The sequence below is a fragment of the Macaca thibetana genome, chromosome 2, assembly GCF_024542745.1.
Source record: "Macaca thibetana thibetana isolate TM-01 chromosome 2, ASM2454274v1, whole genome shotgun sequence".
In the NCBI taxonomy this organism is placed as follows: domain Eukaryota; kingdom Metazoa; phylum Chordata; class Mammalia; order Primates; family Cercopithecidae; genus Macaca; species Macaca thibetana.
The window spans coordinates 104832205-104853449 of NC_065579.1; the positions used below are offsets into that span (position 1 = coordinate 104832205).

Genomic DNA, 21245 nt, shown 5'->3' on the forward strand with positions numbered 1-21245 from the left:
CCAGCCTCTTAAGCAGATTCTATCATTTCAATTGTGGAAACTAAGGCAAGGTCATCCCAATGGAGCCTGCAAAGTCTACAACTGACACCCAGCATGTCCCCAAACTACATCCTCCCAGGAGCTGGCAGTGTCCACCCATACACATCCAAGGTGCCAGAAGCTGGCAGTGCCCACCTGCACACAGGCAGAAGGAGAAGAGGATACTCTCTGCAGAAGTCCACTTAGAGGCCAGCTTCACTCTGGAGTCAGTCTCTCCATGGGGACATGAGTGTGACAAAGAATCTGGAGTGAGATTCACCTGCAGACTGTGAGGGGATTCATCCTATAATGAGCTTCCTCCTTTCTCAGGGGTTAGCCTGGCACAGTTGACCAAAAGGAGGTGCCTGATAAAGATGGAGTCCAGGGGAACAGCAGCCAAGGGTCCCCCCAAAGTCCTCCACACCAGAGGGCTGTGAGCACCTGGCAGCTCTGCATCTCAGTGATGGCAGCAGCGGCTGGGAAGCCTTACCCCTCCCTCCTGCAAAAGCTGCGGCAGGTTGTTGGGAAGATGGGGGACCCAGATGTGTGATGCTGCCTCCCTCCAACAGGGAGAGCCACAGGGAGGTGGAGACAGGGGCTGGAAGGCCCAGACAGACACACGTCACCCACCATTAACCATAGCTAGACTGACGCATGCCCTGTTGTAGGCACTGCTCCCCATGTGTCCACTCAGGAGAGGAGCACGTACTCTGGTTGTCATTAATCTGCTGGTGGTTCAAACCCCTCAGGCCCCTCACTGCTTCTGCCCACCCTCAGAGGCAGGGAGACGCTAGCCAACACCATCACTGGAGCAGAGCTGGGCTAAGAGGGTACAGTCAGGTGGGCCAGCTTAGCCGGGTGCTCCACCCAGCACTCAGCCGGGACTCCACAGAGCAGGGGACAGAGAAACCCGGGGGCCCCAGAGAATGGGGCACAGAGGCCCAGCAGAGAGGACAAAAGCAGCAGGCAGGGAAGGATAGGTACAGCTTGATGAAAGACTCGAAGAAGGAGAACAGGGGAGAAGGGAGGGAAAGACACAAGGGGAGGCAAAGCAGTGAGGGCTGCCCCTCAGCCAGCGGCGGTGGCCTGATGTTGGGGAGGGCATAACTGGAAAGAGGAGGAGGCAGGTGAAAGGTGTGCTCAGACTCAGGCCCCCCACACCCAGCCAGACAAGTGCACACACGTGTGCATACATGCGTGCACACATATAGCCTCCTCCTTGTTTGAAACTCTGAATCAAGGTCCAGGTAAGGTGAGAGAGCCCACCCCCTCCGCCCCCAAAAAATCCCCTGAAGCCCTGTCCTCCCTTCAGCAGTAACCCCTCTGCCCTTCTCAATCCAGCAGCAGCCTTGGTCCATTTTGCCTGGTGGGCAGAGAGCCATGCTGCCAGAGAGCCATTACAGAAATCACAGTTAGCGGACCCCAAACCCACACGTGCTTAAAATCCAGTAGCTTGTGAAGCTGGGCCTCTTTGCACTGGCAGACACTAACAAGAAAATGACTTTCTCATTGAGGGCCTTCCCCACTGAGGGGTTGTCACTCCAGTGCCATGAAGCTGGGTTCCACTCTTCTCCTTGGAAATCCACCTGTATCAAAGTGTCATCGCAGCCTGGTCACACTGACCCAGCAGAAGGTTCTGGAAGGCCACCCATCCCTGAGCAACCCCACAGAACCTTCTGGCCCCAACGACAGCCTAAACCTTTCTTATCAGTTCAACAAAAGCACCAGTTCCACTGGCCATGGTCATGTGTGGGGAGCTTCAAGATTCCCTCCCCTTCCTCCCTCCAAGGATCAATGGGCATCCTCGTCTGCGGGACCAGGGCAGCTGAAGGGCGCTGGCTGTCACAGCAAACCCTCTGTGTCGCTGTACCATTAGTCACCTCCCCCTGGACCCTCAGAGCGGCACAGACCCCACCCCACCTCCACCCTCATTCTCTAATTATGGTTTTCAAGACATGTCCCAAACCCTCAAATTAGCTCCAACTATATGGACAAGAAAAGAGCGTCCAGCTGGAAATGTGCCACTGCTGTCACACCCGTCTCCCCATCTTCTGGCTGGGGACAGAGGGACAGGTGTCTACTCTGGTCAGGGTCTCACATCGGCCTTCTAGAGACTCGTGCAGGCCCAGAAGCCATCTGACCAACTGCACGTTGCAGGGAAAGGGAGTGAGGTCGGGTGAGGTGGAAAAAGACATCTACTTAAACCTTCACTCAAGGAGCTATGAAACGGCTAAGAAAAAAATAATTGTGGCTTGGATCGTGCTGGGCTTTGAGGAAGAAAGAACAACAACAAAAAAATGCTTTTGCTCTTTTTAAGCACTGTGATTGAAGTCCATTTCCATCACAGCAAATGAAAGACAAAAATGCACCCACCAGCCCTGAACTTCCATACGATTACTTTCTCCCTGGGCACCCCACACACACACACACACATATGAAAAATCCAGACAGTTGACAGAGGACACGTCCGTGCAGCACCTGTAATTTGCCAACTGATCACCCGCCTGAGCACAGCCAGGCTGTGCTGATGACAAGACAGAGAGAGAGACCCAGAGAGGCGCTTTTCCTGAGTTTGTTTTTCCCTCATCTTAGAGAGCCTACGAGCCGGAGTCGGCAGGTTTTGTAGCAGAACCAGGGGGTCTTACCCTTGGGCAGAGCTGGTCTAAATGACGCAGAGCCAGCCTCTCCCTTTCCCTGAAGCCAGACCCTTCCCCTTGGCCACCAGCAGCCCGACGACTCATGCCCCAATCTCCAGGCCAGGACACTAGTGAAGAAGTCCAGGGACAGGTGGCTCCTCAGACCCGGAGACAGATAACAGAAGCAGGGTGGTCACCGTGCCCCAAAGGGGTGTCTGGGCACTGACATAGGGCTGAAGCACAGTGTCAGGAAACTGATATGTCCTAAAGGCCACATGCACTGAACATCCACTCCCAGCCCCAGACACATCGGGCTAAGCTCACCGGGAGGAGGCAACCCGAGTTTGCTGGCCCTTGGGGAGGAGGAGAAGGCTCAGAAGGACCAGAAAACCTGCGGAAGCTGGCAGAGCCAGGAGAGGCTATTATCCTGTTGGCAGCAGCAGCAGGCGCAAACAAGGGTCCTTCCCACCATTCACCTCCGCCCGGACCCCAACGCCTTCACCTCCCAACTGGGCTTTCCAGGGGACTCTCTCCTCAGGTAGAGGGGAGACCAAGAACAGGGGACACTGCCTCTGTGGTACTGGCCACAGCAAGAAGGTGCTCGCATCCTTGGCATACAGATCCCCACTAAAGGAAAAGGCCCTTGAAGGCAGGTGTGGAGATGTCCCTCACCTCTGGCTGTAAAGCGCCGGGTTCCCACCAGGGAGGGAACGTGGGGCAGATGCGCGGCTCCAACTCCGCCGGGCAGGGGTCGCTGGCCGCCCCCTCACCCAACCCGGGTTTCTCTCTCACCGGGTCAGCGGCAGGGGAATCAGCTGACAAGCTCGGACCCCCCTCCCTACGCCTCCCGGGGCTTGAAGATCTTGCCTTGCCTCATTTGGGGGATTTGGGGGAAGCAGGGGCACCACGGGGAAGTTTCGCGACGCAGCCAGAGCGCCTGGACCGCTGCTGCCAGCCTTCGGGGCTTGGGGCCGCCGCCCCCGGGCACAGCGGGCAGCCGGACTCAGCGCCTCTGCCCTGGCGCGGGGCGCAGGGAAGCAGCAGCGCGGACCGGGGGGCAGAGCGGGGCGCAAGCCACTTACGTGTGCTGCTGGGGGAAGCTGTAGGCAGAGGCGCCGGGGGCGGCGAGCAGCGGTAGAAGCAGCAGCGGCGACAGCAGCAGCCACAGCGGGCGCGGGGGCCCGGACGCCGGGCGCCGGGCGCCGGGGCCGGACTGGGGGCCGCAGCCCGGCCAGGGGCACGCAGTCTGCGCTGGGCCGGGCCGAGAGGCGCCGCAGGTCCGAGCCGGCACCGCCATGTTTCCATTCAAGATGCGGCGCCGCGGGGAGGGGGGGGCAGTGGCGGCGGCGGCCGCGGGGTGGGGGGGCGCGGGCGCGGGCGGCGGGCGGTAACTCGGCCTCTCCTCCGCCGCCGCCTTCTCCGCGCGGGGCCTCCGGAGCTGCACCGGCCGGCCGCAGCGCCTCTGCGGGCTGCGCGCTGCGATCTCCCTACAGCGCTGATTCCAAGCGCTCTGAGCGCCCGGCCCGGGACCTGCGCTCAAATAGCAGCCGCAGCCGACCTGCCGGCGCCGCCCTCTTCTCTGCCTCCCTCCCGCTTCCCCGGCCGGCCCGCCCCCGCGCGCCCCCGCCGCGGCCACGCGCCCACCCGCGCCCGCGGCCGCGCGCTCCTCGTCCCCGCGCAGCCCGAAGCCTGCCCTACTGACTTGGGCGTCCTGCGCCCCAGCCGCTGTCCGAGGCCCCGGGTGCGACCCCGCCCCCACGCCTCAGACCGCTCTCTCTCCACCCAACCCGCGGGAAGAGACCCGGGCCCCGCGGCCCAAGGCAGGAGCATATGTGACCTTTCTGGGGGCTCGACCTTCAACAGGCTTAAGGCCCGGAGTCACAGGTTTAATGGTGGAGTGACAGCTTCAGCGGAGACCAGAGAAGGAGGCATGCTGAACTCAACAGCCCCCGTGGCCCTAGCTATCTTCAAGATTTCTCTCTGTTGGGGGCTTGAACGCCCGGCTGCTGGCAGAAAGGGCCTGGACCTCCTGGTTCCCTAAGCAGAAACCTGGGCCCGGCTGTACGGTTGTTGGGGACTGGGGACGCGGCAGGATGCAGCCCTCTGCAGCCACTTGCTTCGCTTCCCTGGGCTGAACAGGCACTGTGTGCTGGCCGGTCCCAAGCCCCAGCTCCCGGGGTTTGCACAGCCTCTTATTTAGATTCTTCCAGAGCCAGGAAGCTCATGTCTGTACAACCCAGTCCTTTCTGTCCTGGAGGCCCCTGGCTCTTCCCTGCTGTGGGGAGAAGACTGGGGCTAGTGTCAACCTTAACTCCACAGCTTGTGGCCCTGTCAGAGTCTCAGTGTCAGAGTCTCAGTGTCCTCGCTTGTGAATGCTTGTGTGGGTGCCCACTCCCATTTCCAGGATGAAGTGAGAATGGGGAAAATCGCTTGGTAAACTGAAGCATTCAAAATGAGGGAAGACCATCCCTAGGATTCTATTGAAGTTGCTCTGGAACCCAACTCTGCCTCTGGTGCAAATAGGATGAGAGAATGCTCCCCACCAATTTGACACAGGGCAGGACCCCCTCAGCAATAACTGCCCACAGACCTGGCCTATCACGAGGAATGAGGGATAGTAACCAGCTGGGCAGGATGTTTCAGAAACATCCAGACGCCCCACCTCATGGTATCAGTGGCTCTCCTGTCACCCACTCACAAGTCAGCCCAAGGAGGGCTTGCAGTTGAGAGGGAATAGTAGCCCCTGGACAGAAAAGGGTAGGGGTAGGGGCTGGAAATAGGGCCCAAGACAACCTTCCCTTGCTGCCTAGTCCTGCCTTGGCTCCTCCAATCCCAGCAAACCAGGGCTTGACAGGGAACAGTTCCTTCATTTCTTGGAGTGTCCTCCTTCCTTGACCTGAATGAGCCTTCAGGGGCCAGACTGAGGTTTGCCAGCGATCCCAAACCGTGAGACCCCAAAAACAGTATCAGAGGAAGGCAACACAGGGACCAGGGGCCTGGTGAACAGGTGGAACCTGATGGACTATGGGAGACGATAGTCCAGCTCTGTGGGGGAACAAGCAGGGTCCTCACTGAGCCAGTTGCCCCCCAACCTCTGGACACAATGGGAGGGCAAGGGGGCAGGGGATTCTGCCCAGGAGTCGACAAGCGTGAGCTAAACAGCCACTCTCCCAGCCCCGCCTGCTGAGACCTGTCCCCAGCATCTCTGTCTTCCTTATGCCCAAGGTAGGGCTGGCCTGTGATATCCTCTCTTACCTGCTTGCTGGACAAATACTACCTGTGCCCGTGGCCCTAGGGGACCAGCATAAAGGACATCATTCCTCTTGGGTGCCCTGTCGGGGGCGGGTGACTTCCCAAGGCAGACTCTGCAGTGGCCTGAGAAATGTGAGGGCCAACCTCCCTGCCCTCCAACACCAGGGTAGCAGCACTATCCCCAAAGTGCCCAGGCCATCAGGCACATGGAGTCAGTCTAGGAACAGTGGGTGGGTTTTGGCAGTTGGGCATTTCAGTTCTAGCCTCCACAGATGTGCACCTAATTGAGGCCGCTGGCGCCAAGGGAAAGGCGGGAGATTTTGGTTGACAGGCTGTTAAAGGAAGACAAATAAGGAGGGGAGGTAATTAAGAGTAAAGGAGTGGTAAGTGTTTACGCATTACAACTTTTGAGGCTCACAACATCCTCGGCCCTCTTGGCGGCTGGCTACAGCCACACATTAAGATCTTAGGAGAAAAATTTGAACCTTCACAAGGAATAGGGGGACTTCCATGGCAGGCACATTGGTAAATTGGGTAGGAAAGGCCTGGGGCTGCCCACCTGGCCCAAGTTGCCTGTGCTGGAAGATGTAGGGTAGCAGGGGCAGGTGAAGCTGCAGTAAGCAGAGAGGGCCCTGGCTCTGACAGGGGGCCTGGTAGGTGCCAGCTCAGCAGGTCAGAAGAGACTGACAAAGCCATAAGGAGAACCTACTATGTGCCAAGCAGGCCATGGGCTCAGTTGTGCCACTCGAGGGAAGAGGAAACCCATCAGGAACATCCAGGATACCTGTGGAGGCAAGATTCTCGCCCTAGCCTGCCTCGTATCCAGTCGCACATTTTACCAACAGGCTGGACAGCTCCTTATTCAGAAAAAAACTCCTGCCTCAGACTTTACTCCTGCAGTTCCTCCTGCCTGGAACACCCTCTTTTGCCTCTACCATTTGAACTCAAGATATTTACGAGCCCATTAATACACTTATACCAGGAAGCCTTCCTGGGATACTACTACCCCCAACTGGATGGGCCTCCTCCTCTTGGTCCTGTCCCTCTGCTTCCTGCCCCAGCCAGTAGTATGCTGTGGCCTCTGCCTTGGATTCAGAAACACACCTGCACTCTGGACTCTTTTTTTTTTTTTTTTGAGACGGAGTCTCACTCTGTCGCCAGGCTAGAGTGCAATGGCGTGATCTCGGCTCACTGCAACCTCCAACTCCCTGGTTCAAGCAATTCTCCTGCCTCAGCCTCCTTAGTAACTGGGATTACAAGCACCCGCCACCACACCCAGCTAATTTTTGTATTTTTAGTAGAGGCAGGGTTTCACCATCTTGGGCAAGATGGTCTTGAACTCCTAATCTCGTGATCCACGCACCTTGGCCTCCCAAAGTGCTGGGATTACAGGCATGAGCCACCATGCCCAGCCCACTCTGGACTCTTGTCAAGCTGAGCCCTGAAGGTCCCTAGTCCTTGTCACTCCCTCCAGGCCTCAAGCAGTGCTTAGCCATGGGAGGGCCCAGGAAGTCTTGACATATAGAATCATTTGGGGCCAGGCATGGTGGCTCATGCCTGTAATCCCTATCATTACAGGAAGCCCAGATGGGTGGATCACCTGAGGTCAGGAGTTCAAGAGCAGCCTGGCCAACATGACGAAACCCCATCTCTACTAAAAATTAAAAAATAAAATAAAATAAAAATTAGCTGGGTGTGGTGGCCGCCGCCTGTGGTCCCAGCTGCTCAGGAGGCAGGAGAATCGCTTGAACTTGGGAGGCAGAGGGTGCAGTGAGCTGAGATTGTACCATTGCACTCCAGCCTGAGCAACAGAGCAAGACTTTGTCTCCAAAAAAAACAAACAAAAAAAAGAATCATTTGATGGCATGTGCATGTCAAGGAGCCCAAGGGTGTGCCCAAGAAGGGTGGTCTGGCCTGGGCATGAGGTGTGTCAGCTTTGATATCAGACATCACAGGTTGTGTAAGCAAGTCATTTTGCCTCTGCGAGCCCACTTCTTCATCCATATAGTGGGAGACACCCCATGTGGCAGGGATAGTCTGAAGACCCAAAGCATCTAACACCCTGAGGGAAGACTTGGTACTCAGCAAGGGCTTAGCGAAGGGGAGACAACAGACTCGGCCATCCCAGCCATCCCCAAGAAGGGCAGGCCCTGTATGCAGACAGACAGGGAAATACTCCTGGAAAAGGGGGAGGGATTCCAGCTCAGTCTTGCAAGGTGAATAGGTTGGGATGGGCATATTAGGGAGGGGAGGAGGGGACATTCTTTTGGGTGAGCATGACTTGAGCCAACATTTGCCCTTCTGAGCCCTGTTTACCCAGCTCTGCCTCCACCTGGGCCCGTTGAACTGGCTCCAGCCTTGGCCAGTGTTCTGTTGTCCCTGCCTCTTTCAGCCTACTCTAACACACCTATTCTCTGCCTTCTTTGGGCTGTACTCCGTGGTCCCCAAGGGTCCCCAGCTGGGATTCATTCCACATGTGGGCTGACTACCAGCACTTGCACCTGCCAGTGGCTGCCATGGCTAGCCCATCAGTTCCTTGCAGATACCCAGAGATGCAATGCTCCCCAAAATGCCCCTGTCTGAGCATGGTGCAGATGCTTAGTGGCCTCCAGATGCAATCAGGCAGGACCCTACCTCTGGACATGTCAATAATTTTTCAAGGATCCTTGGCGCATTATCAACCGATGGGCAGTTTAGTACCATTTACTGTAATGTATGGAAGGGGCTGGAGTTTAACCCTTTCAGGCATTGCAAGCTATCACTACCTGCACATCAAAGTTAGAGCCAAGTCCCAGGTTATAAACAGTCTGAACCTATAGGACCTCCTCATTAGAAAGAGGGGAAACTGAGGCCTGGAAAGGGGAGGAGACTTGCCTGAGGCTGCCCAGTGGTCAATGTAGATCAGAGTGTGGAGCTTTGAGTCTGGAGACCTGGGTCATCATCCCAGATCTATCTCCCTATGAACAAGGATAAGCCAGTCAGAGCCCCCAAACCACGTGTCTTGATGTCCCCATCCTGGCCTCTGAAGGGAAGCCCATAACCCAGCATTGGGCCATGGGGAAACCATGCCTCCCTGTACTGCAGTGGAAGCCCCCTGGTTAGACCTCCATCATCCCAAGAGTCACGGAACTCAGATTATTTGAGCAAGGGAGGATGCTGGTTAATTGAGTAGGTTCTAGCAAGTATAAGAGGCTTGATCCTTGGCCCCTGGGAGCTCCCCATTTGGTGGGGCAATGTGATACACAGGAAAAACATGGTGAGTACCTCAAACCACATATAATTACACCATGTCAGGGAAAAACAGCAAGTGGTCCCTCAATGTTCTGAGGAGGCCCAGGTGATCAGGGAAGGCTTCCTGGACAAGAGGACCTTGAAACTGGCACACAAGGGTAGGAAGGGCTTGGACAAATGGATGGCTGGAAGTGGGAGAAAAGAGTGTCCCTGGCAGAGGGTCAGAGCAAAGGTCTGAGACAGAAGTGAGCTGGCCCTCTTCCCTGGGGACAGGCACAGCTCCCCTGGGGTGTGTATGCCTGAATAAGTGAGCTCCTGGCAGAGGCAAGGAGAGAGGTGGTATAGCCTCACAGGCAGCATGGGGCAAGGCTCAGCTGGGCAGTATTAGGACAGGACAGCCTGCTCACTCCTGCATCCAGGACTCCAGGACCCTGGGTGGCTTCATCCTTAGAGAAGGAGGAGAAACAAGTTGATCATTGGTTGTGTGAGCACAGGGAAGCTCGGCCTCACCTTCACTGCCTCGGCTACTCTCACAAAACTCAGGTCCTCCCAGCTTCAATAGCTTCAATAGATGGAGATAGGCACAACTGCTCAGCTAGAGGATCTGCTCCCACCGGAAGCCCCTGCCTCAGCTGTTCCCATTGCCACTAGCAGCTGCTCCAGACAGTCTGGAGTTTTCTTCAGAGAGGTCAGGATCAACCTACTCATTTTATAGATGCAGAAACTGAGGCCCATGGAGGGGCAGGGCTGGTCTCAGGCTTCCAGGAAGCAAAGAGACACAGGCTCCCGGCTAAGGTCTAAGTTCCATCCTCTGTACCTGGTCCCAGTCACTGGGGTCTTCAGAGCCTTCAGAACCCTCTTTGAGAGGACCCTGGCCCAAACATCTGTGCAGGGGAGGAGGAGGCCCCTTGGTGCCACCCGTGTCCCACGTGCCTTGATACGTGTAGTGCAAGGGCCCAGAGCTGGTTTGCCCCTCCCCTAAGGCCTTCATCCCTCTCTGGCAGAAGAAAATGAGGACAAATAAAAGAGAGAAATTCTCCCTTCAGAAGAGCATTAGGTGTCTGAATGGCTTCCAAATAAATAAAAATCTCCTCAGAGCCCCCGGCCAGCACTGACAGCAGCTCTAACTCCCCACAAGATGTGTTTTTCTGCCTCCAGGTGGAAGTGAAGAGTGTCGGTGGTAGGCTAAGCCAGGCTGTAACAAGGCAGCCTTCCATCACTGCCCAACATCCCATCAGCGCCTCAGTGGAATGGCCATGGCAAATTGCCTCCTCTGATAGCTGCCCCTCGAGGCCAGTCAGAGAAGGGTGAGAAGCGGGACCAGCCTCCCCCACCAAGGGGGTTCAGGGAGAGCTTCCTGGGCGGTTCCCTTCCCTGCCCAAGGTTGAGATCCGGTTGTCAGTAATTCTGAAGACAACTGTCCCTAACTTACTCATTTTGCAACTGAGAAAACTGAGGCACAGAGGATTTTGGTGACTTGCTGAATGAAACGAGAGGGCCAGGGATGCATCTCATGAATAAGTCAGCTCTGCCCACTGTGTCAGGAATGAGGGGTCTGCTTCCTGAGAGGAGGCTCCCTGAGGGCAGGGCCACACCTCATGCCATCCACCTTCCTGTTGGTAACAACAGAAGGCACTTGAGTGACTGCCCTAAGTACGGATGGATGTGAAATGGCAGGAGAGATCAAGGCTGTAGACCCAGTGAAGTATCTTCTTCAGCACACAGGTGGGGGAAGCCACTGAGGAAAGTCCTCAAGTCTTTTGCTTCTGCAAAAACACCTCTTGACTTCTGCTCATCAACTCCTTAGGGAATTAGCCTCTGCTAGGCCGCTGTGGGGAAGGCAGGACCTGGCTCTACCATCACTTAATTTAACTGATGGCTGCTGTTCCTGTGAGGGGCAGTTAGCACTCCATTTGTTGAACCTGGAAGATGAATGAAGCTAGGTGGTTCTTGGAACCTGCAGGGGAGGGTGGCGCTGTGTGGGGTGGAAGCAGGGCCAGGAGGAGCATCATGTCATGGGAGTCTGGAGGGCTTGAGAGGCAGCCCTGCTGCATTTGGTGAGGCGCCTGCCTCCTGGGGGTGGTGCTGGCACTCAGGCCCCTCCACCTGAGTTTCTTGGATACCGGGCAGGGAGGGGAAGGGACGCTCTCAGCCAATAATCAATCCAGCTTTCCTATTAGCACGGGTGTAGATCTCTCCACCCCAGCATCATGGCCCCATCTGCAGTCTTCATTGCTCTCCCTAGAGCTGGGGCCTTTGAGACCTCTGCCTGTTTCCAGGTCCGAAGTGAGCTAGGGTGGGGGAGCAGAGAGCAAGGAGGCGTGGGGCTCCTCCCCAGCTGGTTGGAGTAACCTAAGGATGTAAACGCTGGAGGAGCCCCTCTCAGTCTGGATCTATTGCCCCAGAAGCCAGGCCACCAGCCTTGAACATACTCCAAATGGAGGAGGGCATTTTCCAGCCCAGGCCTCCATAAAACCTTCAATGCTGCTGACCCAAGGGGGAAAGGGTAAGCCCCTGCTGTGGAAGGTCATTCTGGATTGGAGGCTACATTGCTGCCTCGGAGGCACAGTTGAGAGATGGGCCCAGGCAGGGCAGGCCGCAGGGCCGGGAGTTCTGGCTCTTCAGGCCACACAAAGGGGCAAAGTGAGCAGGGCTGTCCCTCCCCAGACTTGGTGGAAACACTCCTCTCTCTCATCTGCTAGCATGAAGTAGTACCTAGTTAAGCAAATGCAAGGAGCATCTGCTCAGGATGGAAGATGCAGGCCATGTGTGGTATGGCAGGAAATGAGGACAGGGATGGGAGTTGCGGGGGATAGACAGGACAGGGGCTGGCCTGGGACCATTGCCCCCAGGTGGGCTAGCTGGGGGAGGGGCATCATTGCCCCAAAGGTGTGGGGTGGGGAAGGGGAGGCTGTCCAGGGTACAAGTCCAGAAATGACTATGCCTTGTCGGAATTCTGGGTCCTGTTCCGCCTGGGCCCTGAGTATCTGCAGACAGGAAACATCCTGGCCACTCTGGAGATGACTGAGCGGCAGAATCCCTTTCAAAGGACAACAGGACCTCTGTGGACCCCTTACTCCATTCCATAGTTGGGCAAACTGAGCCTCAGAGGTTTGGGGTAGGCCCAAAGTTACCCAGTAAGCAGTAGAGACCAGGTCCCAGGTCCCCCTGGGTCATTGCTTGGGGCCATCCATGGCCTTGTCTGATGGTTAGAGCTGGCCCATGTTCCCATCCTGGGTGTCTGCTTTCCACTTGCTGATAAGGGGCTTATACTGAGGCCAGCAGAGCAAGGCAGGTGCCAGAACAAATGCAGAGAGCAGAGGGCCCCTTGGTGGCCTAGACAGACCCTACAGGTCTGGGAGCCCCCAAGGCAGAACTAAACCCTCTCTCCTCCCAGAGAGTTTTGCTGGGCTCTAGGGCCCAGAGGGGATGCTTGGGAGGCTGTACCTGCATAGACTAGTGAGAGTCCAGAGGAGAGTGAGGAGGCTTCTACCTACTTACATTCCCACCAGCTGGAACCCCTTACCCTCCCCCCGCCATGGCCTTCCTGAGCCCTGCTTGGCAGCTCCAAAGCACCATCTTGCTGAGGTCTTAATTTCTAAATGAGTGAGGAGGAGCTTCAGGGAGGCAGAGCCAGGGGGGAGGGCGAAGGCTCACTGAGAGAGACCTCAGGGAGGATCAGCATGTGGACTCAGCAGTTTGCAACAAGCCACCAAGGTCTTACCTGAAAATCTAAGCCGGCTGCCATGGGGTGGCTGGGAGCAGGCCATGGACAGGAAAGACTGACAGTAAGTCAAGCATGGAGCAAGAGCGGAAGGTAGAACTCAAACACCAGGGCAGCGGGTATGCCAGGCATGCTCACCCCTCAGAGTGTAGGGCATTATCAAGTGTTGGTGAATGAATAAATGACTATGTAATCATACATCACCTCCATCACACTGGGGCCTGGGGTCAGGCCTGGTATGTGACCCCTGCCAGTCCTGCAGGTCAGATCCCTGGGAATAAGATGAACCCTGGCCGGGCGCAGTGGCTCACGCCTATAATCCCAGCACTTTGGGAGGCTGAAGCCGGCAGATCACTTGCGGTCGGGAGTTTGAGACCAGCCTGACCAACATAGAGAAACCCCGTCTCTACTAAAAATACAAAATTAGCCGGGCTTGGTAGCGCATGTCTGTAATCCCAGCTACTCAAGAGGCTGAGGCAGGATAATTGCTTGAACCTGGGAGGCAGAGGTTATGGTGAGCCGAGATTGCACCATTGCACTCCAGCCTGGGCAACAAGAGCAAAACCCTGTCTCAAACAAACAAACAAACAAAAACAACAACAAAAAAAGATGAACCCTGCCTTCAGAACTCCATGTAACCTCCTCCCAGGTTGCCCTGCTGTTCCCTGCCAGCCACATCTCTCTGATAGATTCAGAGCTCCCTGTAAGCCCCAGCCACTCAATGGCCCCCTCTCCCAACACACACGCACACACACTACTGCCATTCTCCTGGACATGCCAGGGTAGCTGCTGCCCATTCAGGCTGGTCTGGCTGCTCGCATAGAAAGCTGGACAGCTCTAGGGTCTTCTTACCCCGGGCTCTGCTCACCCCTCAGGCCCCTAAGCCTGTTCTTGGCAGAGGCTTGGGACCACAGGGACCACACTGTGACCTCTCTGAGTCTTGCTGCAGTATCCGCATAAGTAGGCCCCGAGGGGCTGGACCCCAGGCTGGAGTGCCCCTGTTCCCAACCTTCTCTGGGGACTGTATGTTCACTGTACAGAGGAAAAGGGCTTGCCCCAGGTCACTGGGGCTTGTGATTTTCAAGTAAGAATTCCTGATGTTTCCTCCAGAATAATAACTCCCATCACCACTCCCTCCTCTTCAACCCCTTCATCCCCACTTCCTACCAGGAACTGGGCCAGAAGGATGTCTAATTCTCAAAACAGCTTTCCAGGTAGGTAGCATTAGCCCCATTGCCCCATTGGGCAGATGAAGAAACTGAGGCTCCAGTAGTTCTGAGTGGCTTGTTTAAGCCTGGCTGGGAAGCAGCAAAGATGGGCTCCAACTCCCGATCCAGCTCCTCCTGGGTTGATTCATGAGGAGCATATTGTAATCTTTTTTTTTTTTAGCAAGCCCATTTTATCTCAATATGCAAAACTATGCACATGGCATGCAAATTATTAGAAAAGCTCCCAGGGTGACAGTGCAGGCTTTGAGTTTCACTAATGATCCAACAATTCGGGGGCCTCTATCTCGCTTTAGCTGAGCCTCTCTACTCTGCCTCCCCACCAAGGTACCTCTGGGGAGGGCGTTGCAGGAGAGTTGAAGGTTTGTTGACACATGGCCAGTGAGGTGAGCAGCCTCAGACCCCATGAATGAGGCAAGGGTCTTATGCCCAGCCCCCTTCCTGCCTCCCCTGTCCCTTATTGGACTCCTTGGGGCTCAGCAGAGTTGAACATCTGCACTTTGGTGTGCACGAGGACAGGGGCTGCTTTCTGCTGCCAGAATATAGGAAGGCTTTCTGGAGGTGGAGGAGAAAAGGACATTCCAGATGAAGGGAACACTGGAGAACTAGTAAAAGGTGTCAAGGTAGGATCTGCTCCAGGGAAAGCCAGTGAAGCATTGAAGGTCTGCTACGTTTCGAGGAATGAGGCTTCTCCATGATGAAAGCCCTTTCCACCGGAGCAGGCAGGCCAGGAGGCTGGGAGGCGGGTGGCCAGGTTAGATCCAGACTGCGGCCACAAATCATGGGAGAAATGTCCCATGCGCACAGGGTGGAAAGGACAGTCATCCAGCGCCTTGGCCTGATTCACGGCTAGGGAGGCAGTGGGCATCCACCGGGTCCAGGTAACCTTGAGCTTGTTAGCTAACGTCACTGCACCTCAGTCTTCTTGAAGGTAAAATGGGCTCAGTAAATTCCTCATCTTCCTCTCAGAGCTGCTGGGAGGCAGCTGGGGCCTTCACCCGTTGCTGAATCATAAAGCATTTATGGAAAGGCTGTACCCATGGTGTCCTCCAGACCTGCAGAGGGAGGCAGGGCAGGAGTGCCACCACCACCCCTACACACATCACTCCCCGAGGCGATGAGCCAGGCCTGGCACCTGCCAGACACCCCTAGCCAGCTAGGAACAAAGCCCCAAGCCCAAGGTTAGGGCGGGGCTCAGGGTCCATTTCAGTGATAGGTCAGCAGGGAGGGCAGCACGTGGAGGCCACCCTGCCTGTTTCTGAGGTGCATAGGGAAAGTGGGGTGGTCTGCGGTGAGCAATGGTAGAAGCAGAGTCTCAGAGAGAGAGAGACTGCAAGACAGACAGACAGACAGGGCCCAGAGGTGGGTGGCTGAGCTCAGTCTGGAACCTTACCTGCTGTTAGAAAGGCCCCAGGAGGGTCTGGTAAATTGATCCGACAGGGGCAGCTTCCAGGTAGGGAGGGGATCCATGGAAGCTGGGTCTACCCCTTTCAGGACACTGGATTTCAAACTGGTTTTAAACAACAAGGAATTCTTTTTAAACTAAATTGGATGCAGATCCCTAATATATGGCAGATTGAAGTAGGGTTGTTCTGATGGAGGATGGTCAGGGGGTCGAGAGTCTCCCAGGACAGAATCAGGGTACATGCCCTGCACTGGAGGTGGTACGGGTGCTGGGCAGAGGCTTATGCCCCTGACAGGGTCTGGACTGTGGTTTCCACTCTCCTAGGACGACCTTGTGAAAAGCCTTTTACAGCCGTGGGCTTCATGTTCTCATCTGCAGAATGGGAGTTCTTGGTACCCCGGCCCAGCTTGCCCCTTAGTTGCCAGAACAACTGTGGGGGCAGAGAGCCCTCTCTCTCAGGCTGCCCCACTTCATGGAGAGGGGGCAGGTATTTATTCATCCTCCCTAAGAACCGAGGTCTTGGCGAACTCATCTGCCTCCCGGCTCAGCTAATTGGAATCACTTCCCCACTTCTCCTCTGCCTCTCAGTAAATTATGCGAATTCCCCCAGTCAGAGGCCTGGGTGATGGACAGCCCTGTCACAGCAGCCTAAGTGTTTAGAGAGCAATTGTTCTGGGGAAGGCTGCCATTCCTCAAGCGTGTGCTGTGCGGGGAGCCACGAGGAGCGCTAGCCCAACCCTGCCGCTGCCCCCGTCCCTGCCCCTGTCCTTGCTCCTCTGCCCGCCCCTGCCCCGCCGCTGCCCCTGCCCAGCCACCAGAGCTTGCTCCGCCCAGCCTGCCAAGCACGGGCTTCCGGTACGTTATCCTTGTCATAACAATCAGAGCAGCCGAGAGGTATTGCTCTTAAACCCTCAACACACATTTTTATAACCTTTCTGTTTAATAAGAAAGAGACAGCTCCAATTAGCTGGGAATATTCTGCCGAAATGGGATTATTTTAAAAGCTCTGGCAATATTATAAAATAGCTTCAGTAAGTGAACAGCTGTTGCCGGGCCCTGCCCGCCATGCGCACTGCGCCTCCCACACCCTCGAATCAGGGCTGGGCCCCTTGCCCCTCCCCAGGGGCTCCAGAGTCCCTGAGAACAGTGCTCTGGCCAGCAGCCAGGAGCCCCTCTTCAGGCAGCAGGATGTAAGTTGTGGGTGTGGGGCATAGTCTCCATGGCCCAGACTGGAGGGGAGGGACAGTTCACACCATGCCCTGAGGCTGGACTATGGCCTTGCTTGGGTCCTGCCTGTCCCAGAAAAAGTCATGTGGGGACCCCAGCATCATCTCTAAAAGGCCTGCAGCCTGTTCTGCTGCCCCTGTAGCCTGGACATGTTCCCTACTTTTAGCAGGACTCCCGTCTGCTGCCCAGGCCTTCGCAGCCTCTCCGGCTCTCCAGTCAAGGGGGCAGGGCAGGCTGCTTGTGAATCCATTTCTCCAGATTGTGTGTTCTGAGTCCACTCCCCAGGCCCACCCCTGGGCCAGGTAAGGATGCTACTGAAGGGGTCCCTCCCTCTCCTTCTTGGGGCCAATGCTCATCTCCTCTTTGGCACCTCCTCCACTCTCCCCAGGGCCCTCTACATTCCTTCTCTCTAGGAGGGGCTGTCTCTGTTTCTTTGCCCATCGCAGCTGGCAGCTTTATCAGTTACTGTGTCTAAGCCCCCAGGGCTGAGAGGCAGGGACCTGGAAGTCCTGGTCTTCCCCCTTTTCCCATGCCTGCTAGCTAAGCTCTGCAGAAAGGAGGCCTCCGCTCCCACCTCCCAAAGCCCTGGGGCTGGATCTTATCCACAGACTCAGCATTAGCAGCTGCCTCACCTGGGCCATTTGAGGCAGCAGACTGATGCCAGCTCCTCCAGGAGCCGGCCCGGCCTCTGTGGGGAAAAGCTGGGGCTGGGGCCTTCTAGGAGGCCCTGGGTCTTCTTTGGCCTGCTGCTTCCTGCCCACTCTGTCCACTTGCCACTTGGCCCACAGCTGTGGTGCCCGCATGGTGCTGGGTCCCCCTGAAGGCTCAGGCTGAAGAGTTGATAATGTTTGAACAACTTTCAGGGAAGGATACAGTTGAAAGGGACCTCAGAGTCTGGCCCATGGAACGGGTCACTGTATAGTTGGGAAAGCTAAATCCAAGTGAGAGGAAGCTCTGAGGCTATATTCTAAGACAGGATGGGAAGCAGGACTCAAGCTGTCAGCTTCAGCCCTGGTGTTTGACCCTTATTGGCCCTGGCACTGGTAATGATGGGATTTGAACTCTCGGCCCTGATGTGGTGGAACTAAATGAGCCCTGCCTTAACTGCACAGGTAATGAAAGGCAACTGCCTTCCCTCTGAGGCAGGAGTGGGTGAGGCCCTGCTGTGGGGCTGAGAGGGTGCAGATGGGACTCTGGGTCAGGCTGCTTGACAGGGAGACCCCTGTGGGTACTGTGTGGCAGAACCAGGGCAAGGACTGGGCCAACAGAGGTGCATTGAGGTGCCCAGATACTCCACTCATTTCTCCCACCAAGTGCCCTCCACGCCTGGCCAGAAAATATGGGCATTCAAGGTCTCCCTTGATGCTGCCAGGAAGAAAACCTCATGGCCAAGGGAACAGCTGCTGTGGCCCCAGCCTCACCAGGCCTAGGTCTTAGAGACCCTGCCTGGGGAATGGGAACAATTTTGGGACATCCTTGGGAGGAGACCGCAGCCTGGGAACTGCAGCATGATGCAAATGAACCATGTGCTAAATGGGGAAAAATGAATTTTACACCCAGACAAAGTGACTTTTATCATGTTAACGACCATGGTTTGCTCATCGTGTCTGGCGCAGTGAAATGGGGCCTGTGGATGTTTTTCTTTTAGTTCTGCTTTTAAATGGAGGCATATTCCCCTGCAGAGCAGACAAGCCAAGGCCTTCAGATTGGGATGACAGAAGTGCCTATTCAGCAAAAACAAAACAGAATTTTTTTTTTTTTTAATCTTCATCTGTGCCTTCCAGCAAAAATAGAGCTGAGAATGAGGAGTTGGGGTGTGGTGTGAGGAGCCCCGGCCAGGAGACAGGAATGTGGCCCTGGCCAAGCTCATCCTGGTATGGCCTGGGACATGCTTCACCCATTCCCAACCTCAGTTTGCCCATCAGTATCAGGAGTGAGATGGGCTGGAGGCAGACGCTCTTAGGATCAGAGAGCTGCTCTGGCCTGGCCCTTGCTCAGATGTCCATGTCAAGCACATCACACTGGGTATGTCTGAGTCTGGAACTGCCTCCTCTCTCAGACTGGGACTCCCAGGGGGCCAGGCAGGGTGGAATCATTTCGGAATCCATGGTGCCCTCAGCGGCCAGTGCAAGGTCCCACATAGAAGGGGCAGAGATTTTTGCTGATGGAGCCAAGGCTACTTCCACGACATCTGTAAGGAGCATCCAAGGGTGGACTCTGTTGGCCACGTCCCTGAGCACCCCACCCCCACAGACTGCACCCGGCACACATCACTGGCACATGGCAACTCCATATTGTGCTCATCAAGTTTCAGGAAAACACCATCTGATGCCTTGTATAGTTGCCCAGCACAGCACCCAGCTTCCCAGAAGGAGCCTGCATTGTGTGCAGTGAGGGGCTGCTCATCTAAGGCTAATGAAGAGGACACGAGGCTGGCATATCTGGAAAACCCCTGCCCTGACGCCATGCAGTACTGCTCTGGAAGCCTTGCCCGGGTCAGACAGGCAGGGCAGAGATCAGTGGACAATCAGCCAGCTCCAGCAGAGGTAATTAATCAATGTTTGGGGCCTTCCATCTGGGAATGCTGTGATCACTGCCACGCCTGTGCTCTGGTGGAAGTCAGGGCCTGGGCCAGGCTGACAGGCAGGGACTCAGATACTGTCAGCACCCTCACTGCCAGCACAAACACCATTGCGAACACTGCCTCTAGCAGTTCAGTGCTGCTGTTCCCATCATGGTCACACTGCTGCCACCCTTATGGTAGCAGCGACTCCCCCGACCCCACCCTGCCTCACCGGGACTCACTATCACCATCCCCACCCACAGTCACCTGTGCTTACTCTTCCCCTACTCAAGACACTTTTACACTGTTCCCACAATCCCAAAAGACACACAGGCAGCTTAGTGGTAGGGAGACCAAGGCACAGAGAGAGAAAGGGCCATGCCACCTAAACAAGAGAGAGAAGCCGGCCCCCTGGCATATAAACTATTGTCGCTTCCATCCGACCCCTCCCCTGTTCCGATATCAGCTGTTCCCAGGGAAGATCCTTCCTCCTCATACCAGTCAGGATGGGCTCAGTTAGGTTGCAATGACAACAACTCTAAAATCTTACTGGTTTAAAATAATGAAGGTTTATCTCTTTTTCCTGCTCCGTGCTCTTCATGGGTCAGCTGAGGCTCTGTTCTGTGTCATCTTCACACTGAGCCCCGGCTGGCCAGACAGCCAAATTCTGGAAAACTGACTGTCGTCATGGTGGAGGGAGAGCTGGCCCCTAAAGGTCCCATGCCAGCGATTAAAAGCCCTGCCCTGAAAGTGCTGCCTCTGCTCACCACTCGTCGCCAGAACCAGGCACACACCCCGCATGACCACCAGGGGGCAGGAAGGTGCAATCCTACCTTTAGCGGGGAAGCAAGGAGATCAGGTGGATTTGGCACCCACCAACAGTGGAGATTTCTCTTCCTCTCCCTGCCTTCACTCCTTGCTCCACCTACCCATGTCCTCCAGCCCCCTGGTCCAGCAGGATTGTGAGGGTTCAGGTGGGGCTTCCTCGGTCCTGCTGGGATCACAGGCTGGGCTTTCTGCTCCAGGTCCCGGCTCCCAGATGCCAGACAGCCTTTCCTCAGGAGGCAGATGGGCAAGGCTCTGGGACTCCAGGAAAGAATGCCCCTGGAGATGAGGCTGGGTGAGCCAGCAGCACGTGGGAGCCTGTCCTGTCCCAGGGAAGCCTTGTGGAAAGGGAGGGAGGGGCTAAGCTGGGCTTTGGACAGTGGCTCTGGCCATGGGTGTGGTGAGAGTTGCAATGGGAGAGGCTGGGGCAGGAAGCAGCTGGGATTGTCTCAGGAGTGTGCAGAGAGGGAGAGGACGGGCCAGCTTCAGCAAGAAGGCCAAGACAGAGGAGGAGGGTGAACGAGGTACGCACAGAGAGGAATGAGGCCTCTGGATAACAGTCTGGAATTCTGGGGTTCAGATCCAGGGCTCCAGTCCTGCAAGGCAGGTCATCTTGGCTTCCCAGGAAAGGAGATGTCAAAGGCAATGGGTATGGAATGGCTGGTGTGGGCTATGAGCCTCTGGGTCTGTGCAAGCATCTATCAGGCACCAGCTGGGGCACCCTAGTCACATGCTGATCCTCCAAATTCAAACCTGGCTGAGGGTCCCTGCAGTCTGGTCCAGCCCCAGGGTTTGGGCTGTAGGAGAAGATCCGAGGCTAGGGATTGCAGGGAAGGAGACAGATGGCTTCCTGGGGCCTCTGAGTAACAGTCTGGAATTCTGGGGTTCAGCCCCAGGGCTCCAGATTCCCAATCTGGGGCTTATTTTGATCCATCACCACAGGCCAAGGCCAGGAGAGGGGCAGTGATGTGTCAGGATGGGGATGGGTCCAGGCAAGCCCACCTCTGATTCTTCCGGTACTGGGGTGCCTGTGCCCCGGCAAGTAGGGCTCTTCCCACATCATCCATCACTAGGCCACAGAAGGCTGGTCAGGATCAATAAACAAACAATTATCCTGTCATTACTGATTGTAGGCCGG

General features: G+C 56.1%; 2 protein-coding genes across 4 annotated transcripts in view; both read right to left on the minus strand.

Annotated features, from left to right (window-relative positions):
* CACNA2D2 (calcium voltage-gated channel auxiliary subunit alpha2delta 2) overlaps positions 1 to 3951 on the minus strand; it is a 140674-nt gene extending 136723 nt beyond the window's left edge. For all 3 annotated transcript variants that reach the window (XM_050780735.1, XM_050780734.1, XM_050780733.1), the window contains exon 1: positions 3737 to 3951. In XM_050780735.1, the coding sequence (XP_050636692.1) occupies positions 3737 to 3951 (215 nt within the window). The remainder of the gene's footprint in view (positions 1 to 3736) is intronic.
* The window catches only part of TUSC2 (tumor suppressor 2, mitochondrial calcium regulator), a 223475-nt gene that overhangs the window by 176032 nt on the left and 26198 nt on the right, over positions 1 to 21245 (minus strand). The gene's annotated exons all lie outside the window — the stretch shown is intronic.